Raw genomic sequence first — 17153 nt, 5'->3', positions numbered from 1 at the left:
GTTGGAAGGAAGCGGCCGTGGCCTTAATTAAGGTTCAGCCCAAGCATTTGCCTGGTGTGAAAATGGGAAACCACGGAAAACCATTTTCAGGGCTGCCGATAGTGGGATTCGAACCTACTATCTCCCGGATGCAAGCTCACAGCCGCGCGCCTCTACACGCACGGCCAACTCGCTCGGTTGCATTGTACGTAAGGGAAATTTGGAAGGTAACTAACTCAGAAAGAAAATGGAAGTTTTTGAAATGTGGAGTTGCAGAAGAATTCTGTAGGTGAGATGGGCAGATTGAATCACGAATCGAATTGGTGAGAGGAAATAGATTTGGCGAAATTTGACCAGAAGAGGAGATAGAACTAGAAGACACATCTTAAGACACTGAGGTCTTTTTCAATTAGTTTTTGAGGTAAGGGATGCGTAGGCGGTACAAACAACGGGGGTAGACCAAGGTATGAATATGACAACCATATTACAGTAGATGTAGGATGTAGTAGTCATGTAGAAATGAAAAGTTGAACACAATATAGGGTGGAATGGACAGCTCCATCACACACGTCTATGGACTGATGACCCGAAGAACAACAATGCAAAAACTTGTCCCTAGGTAAACGATGATTTACTTTTTTTAAATTTATTTTTTGCTAGTTGCTTTACTTCGCACCGACACAGATAGGTCTTATGATGACGATGGGACAGGAAAGGCCTAAGAATGGAAAGGAAGTAGCCGTGGCCTTAATTAAGGTACAGCCCCGGCATTTGCCTGGTGTGAAAATGGGAAACCACGGAAAACCATTTTCAGGGCTGCCGACTATGGGGTACGAACTCACTATCTCCCGGATGCGAGCTCACATCTTTGCGCCCCTAACCGCACAGCCAACTCACCCGGTGACGAAAATTTTAACTGAGGATGAAGGAAAAAGCATCTGAATCTGAATAAGGAGACTGTCATAGGAAATACGAGTAATATTTCACAAAGGGGTCATCGTCAGAGTTCAAAAAATTGTCAAAGTAGAATTTTCTCTATGAGCAGCGAAAGAAGAACGATCTGCGACAATGAACACACAGTTCTCTGAATTTAAATGAAAAGAGAACTCCTTTAGTGTGGTAAACCATTCAGGATAATCAAATATATAATCACTGTTGAGGCACATGCCGGACTGAATAGCTCAGGTGGTAAAGCGTTAGCCTTCTGAGCTCAAGTTGGTGGGTTCGATCCTGGCTCAGTTCTGTGGTGTTTGAAAGTACTCAAATACGTCAGCCTCGCATCAGTATTTTTACTGATACGTAAAAGAACTACGGGGCAAAATGTCGTCACTTTACCGTTTCCGAAAACCGTAACAGTAGTCAGTGGGACGTAAAACTAATAGCATCAAAACTACTACGTAGTCCCCAGGAACGCATTCCATGCAGAAATCAGCATCAAACACAAACATACCGCGGGTTTCAGCCGGTGTCACCGTAACGTACTTGCTATTGTGGGATCGTTTCAGCTCGGTGGTCCGTGTTTAAATAATCCCTCCCTGGGCGAAGATTTTCTTCCACTTCTGCTCTCAATCCGGTCTTAAGCCACGTGAAGATTTAGTAACACCGCCTCAGAAAAACCCATTTGAATTCACCTACGAAGTAATCTGACCGGCTAAGTTCAGCAGTTGACAGAATAACAAAGTTGCGAGATATCGAATTATTTGTTTCGAATTATTTATGAGAGTGACCAACTCCCTAACGCTCATATATGCAGTTCACGTTGTTTTAGACCAACCCGTGTAATCTTATTACATGGTGACGATTATCTGTTCTTCTTCATCGCATTTTCCCAACTAGTCGGGGTCGGCACTAATGTAGGTTCTTTTTTTGTTTTTTGCTAGTTGCTTTACGTCGCACCGACACAGGTCTTACGGCGACGATGGGATAGGAAAGGCCTAGGAGTAGGAAGGAAGTGGCCTTGGCCTTAATTAAGGTACAGCCCCAGCATTTGCCTGGTGTGAAAATGGGAAACCACGTAAAACCATCTTCAGGGTTGCCGACAGTGGGATTCGAACCCACTATCTCCTGTTTGCAACCTTACAGCCGCGTGCCCCTGACGGCACGGCCAACTCGCCCGGTATTAATCCCGATTAAGCCCACTTTTAAGGCCGGATGCCTTTCCTGAAGTCAACCATGTGTGGAGGGAGGTATTCTGTATTGCACATTTCTATGGTGGTTTGTAGTGTAATGCGTTTAAAAAAACGATTTTGGGGGTTATTTGAAGCCATCCCTTTTCAGTTTCGACTCAGTTAATTTATAACTGTTAGACTCTTCAGTCTGTCAGAACTAACTTTGTGTAAATAAATTGATAAAGTACCTGAAATAGAAATTATATGGTAACAGTATTACACCTGCAAAGGAATAAAATTAAAATAAAATGACACGTTTAGTTCTTGAAAGAAAACATCATCAAATTCTATCAAATCACACTCAGATATTTATGTTTATTTTTGTTGAAATACTTAGGAACTTGACAACTGGAACTTATCTTAAAGATATCCTCCTTTCTCGTTACTCCAGCTTTTACTGTGGGGGGGATTGAACAAGTATTGCTCTGTCATTGGCCTGTATCAGCCATCATAGGTGGCCCAGGGTTCACTGACGAGGCGTACTAGGGAAATGAGGAGTTAGGTAGTTTCCCGTTGTTTTCCTCACTGTGCCAGAAGATGCTATTTCATATCAGTCTGCCAAGCTCACTGAAATGCCCGCACCAGTTGATTCTATGAGCAACATTTTCACACCACTCATAGCAGGGACTGGCTGCAGAAGGAATGGCACTACTAACATTGCTCATACGTCGGTCACTTTCATGTTGTCAAAGCCAAGGATGAGACTGAGACAAGTCAATGAAAGTAACGAATTTGTTCTAGCCCACACCAGAAGACATAGTGCACTGTAAACACTAGATCTTGCCAGGAAAGGCAAGTCATTGGCCTAACAGTCATAAATTAAATGAGTAAGTGCATTAAGATGATCATAAACACTCAGTCCCCGGGCTAGATAAATTAACCGGGCTCGGTTAAAATTCCCTTTCCGACCCTCTGAACTTAAGGTGATTATGTTAACCATTCAGCTAAGCTCCCAGTCAGGAAGCCGTAAAATTTTAGAAACGAGATTTCCACTTCCGGTGGTGCACATGGCCGTCAGGTTCACTCAGCCTACATGAAAAATGAGTACCAGGTCAGTTCCTGGGGGCAAAGATGACCGGGCGTAGAGCTAACCACTCTACCCCACCAAGTGCCGAGTTTGCGAATAGTGGAAGCCTTTACCTTCCACCCCTCCAAGGCCCTTTATGGCCTGTACGGAGATGACTTTGCTATTTCTTTTCTTTTTCTTTTCGGTTGTGCTTTATTCATCGAAGCAGCCGGACGAATTCCGACCCATACCACTTTCTGACAAGTAACTGATGTCTACAGATCATCTTCTCATTCAGAGAATGGTTTAACTTTGCTCTAACACATCAAAGGTTTGCGGCGACGTGAGGTTAGACAGGGCTAGGAATAGGAAGGCAGCGCCTGTTGCCTTAATTAAGGCACCGGCCCAGCTTTTTCCTCGTGTGAAAATTGGAAACCATGAAAAACTGCATGACTTGCAGCAAAATTCGTAGTTTAACCTGACAGTGACTGTGTTGCTTCTCTGAACTGACTAGGTCATTACCATCTTTAGCGGTGAAGTACTGCTCGCTTTCTCTTGGTCAACTGTGAGGTAATATGACTGCCCTTGAATACTTCATGGTTTCATTGTGGTTATAATAATACCCATAAATGTCTAGGACATTACAGAAGTTTGGTAATCGTTTCGACGAGCTCCACTAGAAACTTGCGAAATTTTCAAGCACCTTTTGAAAGTCATCTCGAGACAGGAACTCTTATACGAAAGCTTTCCTTGGTATTATTATTATTATTATTATTATTATTATTATTATTATTATTATTATTATTATTATTATTATTAGTACAGTAGGAGTAGTAGTAGTAGTACACTAGGAGTAGTAGTAGTAGTAGTAGTAGTAGCAGAAGTAGTATTAAGTCTGTGACTTAGTAGTTCAATTCCCCTCAGCCTTGTCCTAAACCTCGTGGAGCATGTGTCATTCTTCTTCTTCTTCTTCTCCTTCTTCTTCTTATTATTATTATTCACCGTTAGGGACTTTAAGGACCGCGAGATGTGAACTGTTTGTTTTCTTGCGGGCCCACCAAGTTTTCATCTTTTTGGAGTATGGTTTCTTTCATGCATCAGAATGGACAGGCTTCAGTCAAGTTAGGACTTCTTCATGATGCACCTGTCTAAGTCTGTGTTTGAGTGTTGCTCGGATTGAATGTCTGTTTCTTTGATTCCATACTTTAAAAGACCCTTATCGATCTCCACTGATCAAGGTGAAATCGTTTTAAGACTTCTGAAATAGGATGACATACGTTTACAGATTCTATCAGCTGGCAATCTAAAGAGGTTAGCGTAAAAAGTTATCCTTCTTTTCCGGATTATGCATAATATTTTTTCAGTGTGGGTGTATATTTCCAAGTTGCTCAGAAGTCTACAAACATCTTTGAGGTTGGGACGAAGAAATTTTCGGATAATCCTCCTTTCCTTAATTGCCAATTTTTCAAGCAGACTGTGTGTTCGAAGTGTTGACCATTCTGAAGAATATAACGCTTCAAGGCTAATTACAGTTTGATAATGACTAAACCGGCTGAGTTGGCCGTGCGGTTAGTGGCGCGTGGCTGTGAGCTTGCATCCGGGAGATAGTGGGTTCGAATCCCACTGTCGGTAGCCCTGAAAATGGTTTTCCGTGGTTTCCCATTTTCACACCAGGCAGATGCTGGGGCTGTACCTTAATTAAGGCCACGGCCGCTTCTTTCCAACTTCTAGGCCTTTCCTATCCCATAGTCGACATAATACGTATGTGTGTCGGTGCGACGTAAAGCCACTAGCAAAACGATAATACCTAAATTTTGCATTTCGAGAGATATAATTTTTGTTATATTATTATTCTTTTTTTGCTAGGGGCTTTACGTCGCACCGACACAGATAGGTCTTATGGCGACGATGGGATAGGAAAGGCCTAGGAGTTGGAAGGAGGCGGCCGTGGCCTTAATTAAGGTACAGCCCCAGCATTTGCCTGGTGTGAAAATGGTAAACCATGGAAAACCATCTTCAGGGCTGCCGATAGTGGGATTCGAACCGACTATCTCCCGGATGCAAGCTCACAGCCGCGCACCTCTACGCGCACGGCCAACTCGCCCGGTGTGTTATATGATTACTATTATTATTATTATTATTATTATTATTATTATTATTATTATTATTATTATTATTATTATTATTATTATTATTATTGTACAGTAATAATGCACAGTCTAATTTAACTATCGTCTTATGCTACAAAAAGTCATGCACTGTATTTGTGACTGTCTTTTACATGGAATAATAATTTCAAAGGTATTCATTGTATATTGTATTAAAAGGAAAAATGTAATAAATGACAGTGAGTTGCACCATGTTGACTAATGTATATTTCTCAAAGGAGTAGACTGTATGCCAGTCAGTAGTAATTCAGTGCTTACCATGAAGAGGAGACCGATATTTTGTTTTTGTTTTGTTTTTTTTCAGTTGGTGTAAACGACATTTTCGATCAGAAAAAAAACAAAACTTTAAAATCTTCTAATTAAATAGTGGACCGACTAATTAATAATCACTTTTATAACAATATCCTATAAATAAACAAATGTAATATAATGTACCCGTTTTGCGTATTTCTAATATTTAAATCTCTTTGTAAGATTTTAAAAGCATAGTGCGTTCTTGGAGTCACTGGGACATTCTGAGGTGGATAAAAATGTAAATTATTTCCTTGCCTTGCAATTGCTAGATAAGTATTATTTCAACATCCCTGGTTTATCATCACTCGATCCATATTGTTAATACCAGGCATTTCTCTCTCATTCTGGCCCTAAATTAATATTACAAATCCACACACCAGTACAGACATACCCGTCTGGTTGCCATTATCTTGAAGGCGTCAAGTCTTCAATGATTTGACACAGTGGTTAGTCGGTTTGATTGCTGTTGTTAAACAAAAATATCACCATCAGAATGTTGGCCGGGAGGGTAGCGGAGGTAGTAGTATACCGTTTCTAATCACTAGATTGCGTGTGAAAAGCCTGCATTCAATTCCAAAACTCTCCACCATGGTCATATGGAGTGAGGTCATACGACGCTCTTGATGGTAATTTGTCCGTCGGATGGAGACAAATCTCGAGCAGGCCCATTGGTGTAATTCGACAGGAGTAGGCCGGTTACTGACACAAGTTTTCACCCTCTTCCTACCTCATTAACATCATCTCACACTCAGATATGCAGCAGGTCGTCCATGGGGGTCGAATAGAAAGACCTACACGAGATGAACGGAACATGTCCTCGGCATTTATCCTGACGCTGCATCAAGGGGAAACTATCACCTCCCTACAGGGAATGAAGGGAACCTCGCCACACAGTGAGTAGAGTGGCCCTTTGTCTCTATGAATTAACCAGGTACTCATTTCCCGTATACACTGAGTGCTTTGCAAGGCCATGTGCCATTCCAAATCTTCTTTCTAAAGCCGGGCTGAGTGGCTCAAACGGTTGAGACGCTGCCCATCTGACTCCCAACTTGGCAGGTTCGATCCTGGCTCAGTCCAATGGCATTTGAAGGTGCTCAAATACCGTCAGCCTCGTGTCGGTAGATTTATTGATACGTAAAACAACCCACGAGGGACTGAATTCCGGCACCTTGGAGTCTCCGAAATCCGTAAAACCACCACGGTTAAGCAGCCTCGAGACATAAAAAACTACAGCTTACAGACAGACGGAAGGACTAGAACTTACAAGCTACAAAAATCTTCCATTTTGGTATTCTTGAACAAACAAAGAGATTTACTTATTCATTTATGTATTTATTTATTATGACTGCTGCGTTTATTAAAGGGGTAGTCGGACTGTATAATAGGTCAATCAATCAATCAATCAATCAATCAATCAATCAATCAATCAATCAATCAATCAATCAATCAATCAATCAATCAATCAATCAATCAATCAATCAATCAATCAATCAATCAGGAAGGTTTCAAATGACCCAGTATCAGTGAGCTATAGAATACATCCACAGTACATCCCATTTTTCCCCGCTCTCGCCAACCCTGTATAGATGATTAGGAGAGATCGCTCCCCGAGAGTCTCAACTTGGTGAACACTAGACTGACAGCTGAGTTTGTCGTTGTTCGAACTTACATCAGGCTCCTCATTCTCGTTTTTTTTTATTTTATTTTTTTATCCGAACTTCCTTGTTCAAGTTCTTTTTTCTGTCACGACTGTATTAAGTTTTCTAAGTCCTTCAATTTATTTCCATTTTTCGAGTTCTTCCCTCTTCCAAGCGTCGAACATACACAATTTCTCTGATTGGTGTTGAATGAATGATTATTTTTTTTTTTTGGCTAGTTGTTTTACGTCGCACCGACACAGATAGGTCTTATGGCGACGATGGGACAGGAAAGGCCTAGGAGTGGGAAGGAAGCGGCCATGGCCTTAATTGAGGTACAGCCCCAGCATTTGCCTGGTATGAAAATGGGAAACCACGGAAAATAATATTCAGGGCTGCCGATAGTGGGGTTCGAACCTACTCTCTCCCGAATACTGGATACTGGCCGCACTTAAGCGACTGCAGCTATCGAGCTCGGTGAATGATTATTAACTTGTTGTACTTCCCTAAGACAAACGTTAGTATAATTAAAACAAGACCCTCCTTTTGATATTTTTTGATGGCCGCAGTTGGTTATTGTTTAATCTCTCAAAGCCAGATTAATTCAGCCTCCATCGAAGTCTGTCTCACTTACGGCTGTAACAGTACAGAAGATACTGAGATAAGGATGGTGCTGAGTAATGACACCTGGAGCACGAATAGTACATCGGAGTGTTATGAAAAGAGGTACTTCTAGGGTAGGTCATGCTGCAATACCACTTTCCAGCCCAGTCGGGCAAGCAATGGCAAACTACCTCTCTCAGCGTCCTTCCTAGTACGCCTGATTTTGACGCCGCCATCAATTTTTGTGGTTTCTCTATAACTATATAACCGTACGGGGAGCTATTTGAAGCCTACGGGCTGATGAGATTACAGACAGACGGAAGGACTAGAACTTACAAACTACAAAAATCTTCCATTATGGTATTCTTGAACAAATTGAGAGATTTATTTATTCATTTATTTATGTATTGATTTATTATGACTGCTGCGTTCATTAAAGGGGTACTCACACTGTATAATAGGTCATTCACGCATCAATCAATCAATCAATCAATCAATCAATCAATCAATCAATCAATCAATCAATCAATCAATCAATCAATCAATCAATCAATCAATCAATCAATCAATCAATCAATCAATCAATCAATCAATCAATCAATCAATCAATCAATCAATCTCCTTATCATTTTCGTAGCTTACAAATTATTATTTTGCTAGTATGAATATTCCCCTCCTATCGTTATTATCCTGTCGGTACGATAAGCACTTCAATTCCATGAGAAAAGTTCCGCATCCATACTATCACTTCTCAGCTATATGATTCAACTCCAATGTCACTATCTGGTAAATATATATATATAATTACTACTTCTATTCCTTTTACAATACCTCTACAGTTTAACACTAACAACTTCATGACTTGACTTCCAGCTCCCCATACTCTCATCACCACTCATTAGTTCACCCGTTTCTCTGAATGTACTGTAACTCCCTACAACTCTTCTGAACGAGCACCACCGAGCTCGATAGCTGCAGTCGCTTAAGTGCGGCCAGTATCCAGTATTCTGGAGATTGTGGGTTCGAACCCCACTATCGGCAGCCCTGAAGATGGTTTTCCGTGCTTTCCCATTTTCACACCAGGCAAATGCTGGGCCTGTACCTTAATTAAGGCCACGGCCGCTTCCTTCCCATTCCTAGCCCTTCCCTATCTCATCGTTGCCATAAGACCTATCCGTGTCGGAGCGACGTAAAGCAACTGTCAAAAAAAAAAAAACAAAAAAAAAAAAAACACGCTAACTTATAAGTACCATTGCAGTTCATGTGCAGGCCATCTGAGCGTAAACCCTTATCCCCTAACCGCCGATTAGGACCTTCAGATATCACTCCTAATTTCCCACATATCTACTCCATAGTCTGATTTAAATCCCCGATCAGCCTCCACTTAATATCCCTCGTTCGCAGTATCCCACTGATAATAATATCCGCTCCCTTAAACCTCTCCAGCACTGTCATAACAAGATTCCACACATCTCCCAACTATGTTAGTACCTATTCCTGCTTACGTTACGTTGCTGGTACAAATGTAGAAAAGGATCCACTCTCATTTTACCCTCCTCCGTCGCATGGCAAATGAAGACTGTGTTCGAATATTAACAGAATCAAGACGGTATCGATTATCAATACAATAGTAATCTTAAGATGCAAAAGTCGTAGAGGAAAAGTGAAAGAAGGTAATTTTGAAATAGTGCGTTGCAGGAATGGTAGGGTGAAGTAGGTCGCCGGACGTGTCTCACCGATTGTTAACTTTTGGCGGAAGTTGAGTAATGGCACAATGTTAGTTAGTAGTATCCTAGTTAAATGCTTCTGTCTTAAGACGCAAAGCTACCCTCTCCCAAAAGATTTAAATGCAAACTTACACTCATAAAAACTGTACTTTGAAAGTGATATAGATGTTAAAAATTTCAGTTGGCTAATGCCGCAATCCAGAAAGAACTAAAAGACCAGTGAATAGTTAGGATGAACACTGCTTTGTAATTCAAGTCCGATTCCTCGGATATATGGTCAGCCTTCGTTTCCAAAGTTCCGGATTCAATTCACCCCTGGCCAAATATAACTGTGTATAGTTTATTTCTCTGGTTCGGGGAATGAGTGTATGTGTTAGTCTTAATGCACATTTCACTTCATTTACAAACAACACAGCTTATTAAAAGCAAACACAGAAATACGTAATAGTGAATATATCCCTCCACATAGGGTAGGCCCTAGGCATCAGGCTGACCGTAAAACAAGGCCAACCTACATCAGGTGCCAACCAGGAAAGGATCAGGAGGAAGAAAAGAATTGTACTTCAAATAGACATACAGCTTATTAGATCACGTTAAGTTTATAATATGGTACAGGTGTACATAGTGAAGTTAAGTAGAGAACCGAAATGGCCAAGTGGACGCCGGTGGGAACCAAACCCATAGGCTTCGAAATTCATGTCCCATGATCTACCAATGCGCTACGATGGCCTTGCTACTTATGTGTCCATTTGTCCACCCCTCTGACGTGCGTTTGAGTCATCAGTCCATAGACTGGTTTGATGCAATTCTCCAAGCCACCCAACGGTGTCGTCGCGATTGCGAACACAAAATATATGGGAAGAGTACCAGGTCGTTTCAGGGTTTTCCCCTTTCAGTTGCGTCTTTATTGTGGACAGTCTCGATTGCGGACACACCATTAGTAGTCTCGATGTGCCTATTTCCGACAGATAAGCCTTCGTGAAATAAAGTATCTATATTGTACTTTTATTACTAGAACAAGTGCGCAAAATTTCATTGTTAGCGCTAACCGGGACAGCGTGCCCTTTTTTTTAAGATCACCTCGCTTATTTTTGAGGTAGGCCCGCCGTGTAGCTCCGCATATGAAGTTATCGGCAGGGGGTCGGAAGACCCACGGACGCCATGAACCCGTACGGTTAACCGTACTCGGCCTTGGAAATAATGCAGGCCTACTCTCATAATTAGCTGCTTTTTTTGCTTTGTCAGAATAACTGTTTGCACTTTTTAAGAAGTTTGTCGTTTTCACTACTAATAATTATTTGCGTATTAATTTAGGCTTATAATTATTTCTCATCTATACGATTTGTCATAATTTTACATACATACTGTTAATAATACACTCTTATTTACAACATACGTTTTTTTGAACGAACAACACTTACTCCATTCTGAGGACAAAAATGACCTTACGTCCAAAAACAGTTCCAAGTTACCATCCTCATTGTACTCCCTCCTGCTTCAAGCAATTCTTTCGTCCAGTTTACAGTAAATTCTTTATCTTTAAGTTCCATCCAAATTTAAGTCCATCCGCATAACTGAATGATCTGAATTCTTTGCTTTCAGCTTTAGACAGGTGATGAGATCTCTTATTCTTGGGTGAGGCCTTCCAAGTTTACTATTGATTATTTAACTCCACCCTTCAATGGTACTGTTTGTTCTGTGTCTAACGTTAAAACAGTTACACATCTCCAGCGGGATAGACTCATTCAGCAGCCATTGCTCAACAAGAATTCTGTTAATTTCACATCCGGCGGAGCTTGACTGTGAATTAGAATCCATCTACTCTCTACATCTTCAGGCTTCAGGAAAGCAAATGCAGTACATTTTCTTATATTTCGTCTGATATCTTCGTTTCCTTGTAAAGAGTCGTCATTCCTATTTCCTGAACCTTTCTCTACAGACACTGCGTGAAATGGAAAAAGACATCCGTGAATCTCAGATTGGGGAAATGTGAATTTCTTTTGGTTTCCAATCTGGAACAGCTTGCACAATGTTTTCGATCATCCCTTTTTCTTGTCAGGAAGAAGTGCGAATACAATAAGAGTGATGTTCGTTTCACTTTCTCTACTTCCCAGGTCCACATGTATCGTATATAGTTCGGCGAACTGGCTGATTACCTTCTTAAATGTACCGTCAACGAAAAACAACGTTTTTTATCTCGCAACATTTCCTTAGCTAAAGAACTGGCGAAAATTAACATTCTGTCATCTGCACCGTCATCTGAAAGGAGAACGCTCTTTCCGTCAAACATTTTAAACAATTCTTCACTGAGGATGATTTTTGACGCTAACTTCGGTTCTTTCTGCACTCCATGATCCTTATTCCATCCATAGTGCATTGAATGCTTAATATTGTATTTGCAAACTGATAAACGTGTGTTACAAGTTCATATCCTTTATTATGCACATCTTGAAATTCTTCAGAATAAATCTGAGGTATAGAAGAACTAGGTTCTTCTCAGGCCCGTTTCTTTCCACGAAATATTGCTTGTTTTATATCCAGATGAGCCTCATCAGGCGTGCAATCATGATTTACAATTCTCACGACTTCATTACCTAAAATGAGTAAGCAAATAAATATTAATTAGTAATTAAATATACCGGGCGAGTTGGCCGTGCGCGTAGAGGCACGCGGCTGTGAGCTTGCATCCGGGAGATAGTAGATTCGAATCCCACTATCGGCAGCCCTGAAGATGGTTTTCCGTGGTTTCCCATTTTCATACCAGGCAAATGCTGGGGCTGTACCTTAATTAAGGCCACGGCCGCTTCCTTCCAACACCTAGGCCTTTCCTATTCCATCGTCGCCATAAGACCTATCTGTGTCGGTGCGACGTAAAGCCCCTAGCAATAAAAGTAATTAAATAGTAATAATACAAATAATAATAACAAATATGTAATAAAAACAATTATTTTGGTTGCTAATAAATTCAACCAAATTGAGTTAAAACACTTTTCTACACGCTTCATAACACGTGCAGAGAGACTTCAAGTTTGTCGGTCTGGAGAAAAATGATCCCACTATCGGCAGCCCTGAAGATGGTTTTCCGTGGTTCCCCATCCGGGAAATAGTAAATTTATAATTATATGTATATTTATATTTATGTTTATATTTATATTTATATGTAATATACAGGGTCGTTATTTATGGTTGGAATGAAGTTTATCGCTCGAACTTGGCCGCCGATGACAGGCCGCTACCGGCCGCTGGCGGGCGCGGTTTCCGGCACTCTGCAGTTGTTGAGAGATGAACTCCGAGATAGCAGGGTGTTCAATGAAGCTACTGCGTACTGTATGTCGTATTGTATAGTGTTTTATTGTGATTGTGTATAGTGCTGTAATGCATGTGAAATATTCGTTACGTGAACGTGTATATCTGCATTAATACTTACATTAAGTGCAGAAAATCGTGCGCTAGGACAAGACAACAGTTTCGAGCGAAATTTCCAGGGAGACCCATTCCTGTCAATCGGACAATAAAACAACTGGCCAAGAGACTCAAACCTACATGTTCAGTAAACAATAAAGATAGACGTAAAGGTCGTTATCTCCTTACTGAAGCGTGTTTGGTACGAGGATCATAAGTAAAAATCTGTGGCCCCCTCGTAGCCCAGATTTAACGGCATGTGATTTTTGTTTGTGGGGAATGTTGAAAAATGTAGTTTATGGGAACAACCCCCATACACTAGATGAACTTAAAGACAATATACGAGTTGCAACTGCATCCATCAGTGCTGAAGATCTTGGTAGAGTAACCGAAAACATTAGGAGACGCCGATTATTTTGGCAGCGCATGGGGAACATTTTCAGCATAAACTGTAAAAATGGTAAAATGCATGATAATGAGTTTGAGCACCGTATTCTGGCGTACATACGCACGCGCGGTAGCCGGCAACTGAACCGTCACTGGCGGCCAAGGTCGAGCGCGAAAGTTCCTTCCAAGTATAAATAAAGACCCTGTATTTGCAACTAAAGTTTAAATGAATCAAAGTTGAAACTTAAAAGAGAGGTATACATATTAAAATCATTAAAATCTATTAAGTTCTGTTACATACCTTTCGTAAATCATTTTCCTTTGCACTTGTTCGTTTTCTCCTTCAAACAAATCCATATGGTAACACAATTTTTACTAATTCTAAACTGTCTGTAACTATAACCATGCAATAAGGCACATGGCTTATGTTTCTCCGTCTCAATAAATTCCATAATAGCACAACGATTAATGAGCAGAAACAAGCAAACGAACTAAAATCTTACCACAGTGGTAGAGTTAACGTACTGTATGAAAAATATAGAGAAGAACTGGATTGGTAACATGGGTGAAAGAGGGGTGGAAAACCCTGGAACGAGCTGGCACTCTTCCCCAATATTTTGTGGCCACAATCGAGACTGTTAATGAGGTGTCCGCAATCGACACTGTCCGCAATCAACACAGCACCCACCCAACGTAACTGCTGCATCCTACATCTGCTCTAATCTGCTCGTCATATTCATACATTGGTTTTACCGTGCCGTTCCTACCGCTTACACTTCCCCCAAACACCAACTGAATAAGTCCTGGGTATTTTCGTAAGTATTCTATCATTCTATCTCTTCTTCTCGTCAAATTAATCCAAATCTCCTCTCACCAATTCGATTCAGTATCTCTTCATTCGTGATTCGATCTGTCCATTTCACTCTCAGGATTTTTCAGTAGCACCACATTTCAAAATCTTCTATTCTATTGGCATGTACGGTACTACTATATAAACTCGAGATGATATAATGAAGTTCTTTTGAAATGTTTAATTCCTTTTCATATGTTATGCCCGAGAAAAGAAAGTACTGACTGCACTTTTGAAGGGAACAGCTAAAGTACAGTAGTAGCAGAAAGGGCTCCTGAAGGTGAGGGTCGTTTAGAGAAAATCTTCTTAGCTCTGAGGTGATAAGAGCTGAATCAATTTACGAGAAACTGCAGCTCTAGGTTGAACGTGCCAGGAGTCTAATAGTAAGGATCGTGGACTGGGCGCCGTGTACGGCAGTGGAGTGATAATTGGGAGGTTATCCTATTAGTAAAGAACATCTAAGGATTGTAACTGTAAGCCTCGTAGAAGTACATTGGTTGGATTAGTAGTCCAACGTATCAGAGTAACTGAGAGATCGAGCTTCTCCGAGCTCGATAACTGCAGTCGCTTAAGTGCGGCCAGTATCCAGTATTCGGGAGATAGTAGGTTCGAGCCCCACTGTCGGCAGTCCTGAAGATGGTTTTCGTGGTTTTCCATTTTCACACCAGGCAAATGCTGGGACTGTACCTTAATTAAGGCCACGGCCGCTTCCCTCCCACTCCTAGCCATTTCCTATTCCATCGTCGCCGTAAGACCTATCGTAAAGCCAATTGTAAGAAAAAAATGATCGAGGTTCCGGTCTCTGTCTGATCCTCTCTTTTTCTATGCTTTCTCCGACGCAAAACATTTTCAGAAACAATGCGGAAGCCTCGGTATTCTGCAGAGAACTTATTTCGTTTCCACATGCCATTAGATAAAATTATTTTGTTTAGATACGTGTTCTGTATGTTACTCTGACTTTCAAACACTGGAACATCGTGATTGTCTGTACCATCTACAACTGAGAGTTGCTGATGTTAATGGAGGAGTATTTTCTTGCGATTTTAATCTTACCACACCGAGCGTTTACGATACTTGCTGCTTACTTAACATTTTATACTTTGAATATTTTCGTACATAAGTAAATACTCGAGTTGATAATTCTAAAAATGAAACGAGGAAGCATGCATCATACACAAAGACAAATTGCTCAGACGACCTACTTTTGAATTAAATATGAGATGAATTTCCTCCATACATGAATTTCTTCTAGATTTAAAATCCAGTTCTGGCTCAGTGGTGACGAAACAACACCCATCGCTTTACCTTAAGCTCCTAATTGGTCAGTAGGACTGATTATCTTACTAACTTACCGCTTTTGAGATCTGATATTAATATGTTATCCTCCCTACATTCGGAAGATAATGAGTTCGAACCCCATTGTCCGTTGTCCTGAAGATGGTTTTCCGCGGTTCCCTACATATCATATAGCCTACTCCTGTCGAATGACAAAGGACTTTGCTCATGGCTTAGCATCTCCATTCGACGGACGAATCACCACCAACAGCGTCATACGACCCCACCCCATACCAACACTGCGGAGAGGTTTGGTATTAAATCTAGGCTTTTGGCACGCAATCTAGTGATTAGAAATTGGGTACCATCACCTCCCCTACCCTGTTGGCGAACATTCTAATGAAAACAATATTTTGCACCAACGGTACTTGAACCAGCCAACCACGGAATTTGACCGATAAAGACTTGATTCCTTAACGATAACGACCACCTAGCTGGTTAAGTGCCAGGTGAGGCAAAGGGCTGTCCAGGTGAAGCGGTAAATGTATTTTCGATTCACTCGGAAAGACGTAGGATCGAATCACTGTCTGAAAGTTGGTTATTCAGAAATTAGGCTTCCAATTCTGCAGAGCTACATTAACTTCAGATTCACTCAGCGTACAACAGAAATATGTACCAGAAAATTTCCTGAGGTGGTCGTGGAGTAGGAGGTGGCTGGAGGAGGGGTGGAGCGGTCAGAATTCACGCGACCAAAAGTGTAGCTAAACCCAATTAGCGTCGAGTTACGAATAGTGAAAGGCTTTACTATTTTTTCTCTTACTGGAATTTCGGTGACTTGGGAGACAATATAGCGAGCATAGTCGATGAATTCTTTTCAGCTGACAATTTTATTTTAATACTTTTTGTTTTTGTTCCAGGCGGTATCACTCTCTCGAACGTCAGCGCTACAACGGTACAACAGTACACTCAACCCTCGTCCATTCGTGGGATGCGAAGAAAAACCTTTCGGCTCTGAACAATATTGGGCATGTGCCATAAGACAAATTGGTTCCAATCTCCACCATCAGGTGGGAACGTGTAAGATGGGCCCTAAGTGGGATCCTGAAGCTGTGGTCGATCCCGAGCTCAGAGTATACGGAGTGAAGAGTTTGCGTGTGGTGGACGCCAGTGTGATTCCCGTCATCCCTGCTGCTCACACCATGGCGCCAGTATATATGATAGCTGAACGGGCAGCCGACCTCATCAAGAGTTCGTGGGGAATTAACAGCTAATAACATTACTACTAAGGAAAGATTGTGAAAGATGTCGAACCACTGTCGAAAGTTCCGCGGCCAGGATAATCTTCTACGGCCACCTCCATATTTTCCTTCTATCCTGCCGTCTGTGATACTTTGAAGACCTCAGTGAAAAACTCGGTTAAGTTCAACGTATTTGAAAAATGACTGCTTATGCGTACTGAGCAGAAAAATAGATGCCTAACACTTGATAAAATAATCAGACATGTTCACCTTTACGCAAGTCTACTTCAGAGAAGGAATTGTCTGCATCACAAATTTGCAGAAAATACCGACCAAGTCCGAAATAAACCGAATCTTTTACAGAAAATATCTTGCCAAGTTTCAGCTACTGATACAACTAATACTAATACAACTCCCTG

General features: G+C 41.2%; 1 protein-coding gene across 1 annotated transcript in view; it reads left to right on the top strand.

The window, feature by feature from the left end:
* The window catches only part of LOC136880696 (glucose dehydrogenase [FAD, quinone]), a 54445-nt gene extending 37678 nt beyond the window's left edge, over positions 1-16767 (top strand). The window contains exon 5 of the mRNA XM_067153322.2: positions 16414-16767. Coding sequence (XP_067009423.2) covers positions 16414-16767 — 354 coding nt within the window. The remainder of the gene's footprint in view (positions 1-16413) is intronic.
* The last annotated feature ends 386 nt before the right edge of the window (positions 16768-17153 follow it).

This window comes from Anabrus simplex, chromosome 1 (assembly GCF_040414725.1).
Source record: "Anabrus simplex isolate iqAnaSimp1 chromosome 1, ASM4041472v1, whole genome shotgun sequence".
Classification (NCBI taxonomy): Eukaryota; Metazoa; Arthropoda; class Insecta; order Orthoptera; family Tettigoniidae; genus Anabrus; species Anabrus simplex.
Note: the sequence above shows the minus strand (reverse complement) of the source record. Positions and strands in the feature narration are given on the sequence as shown.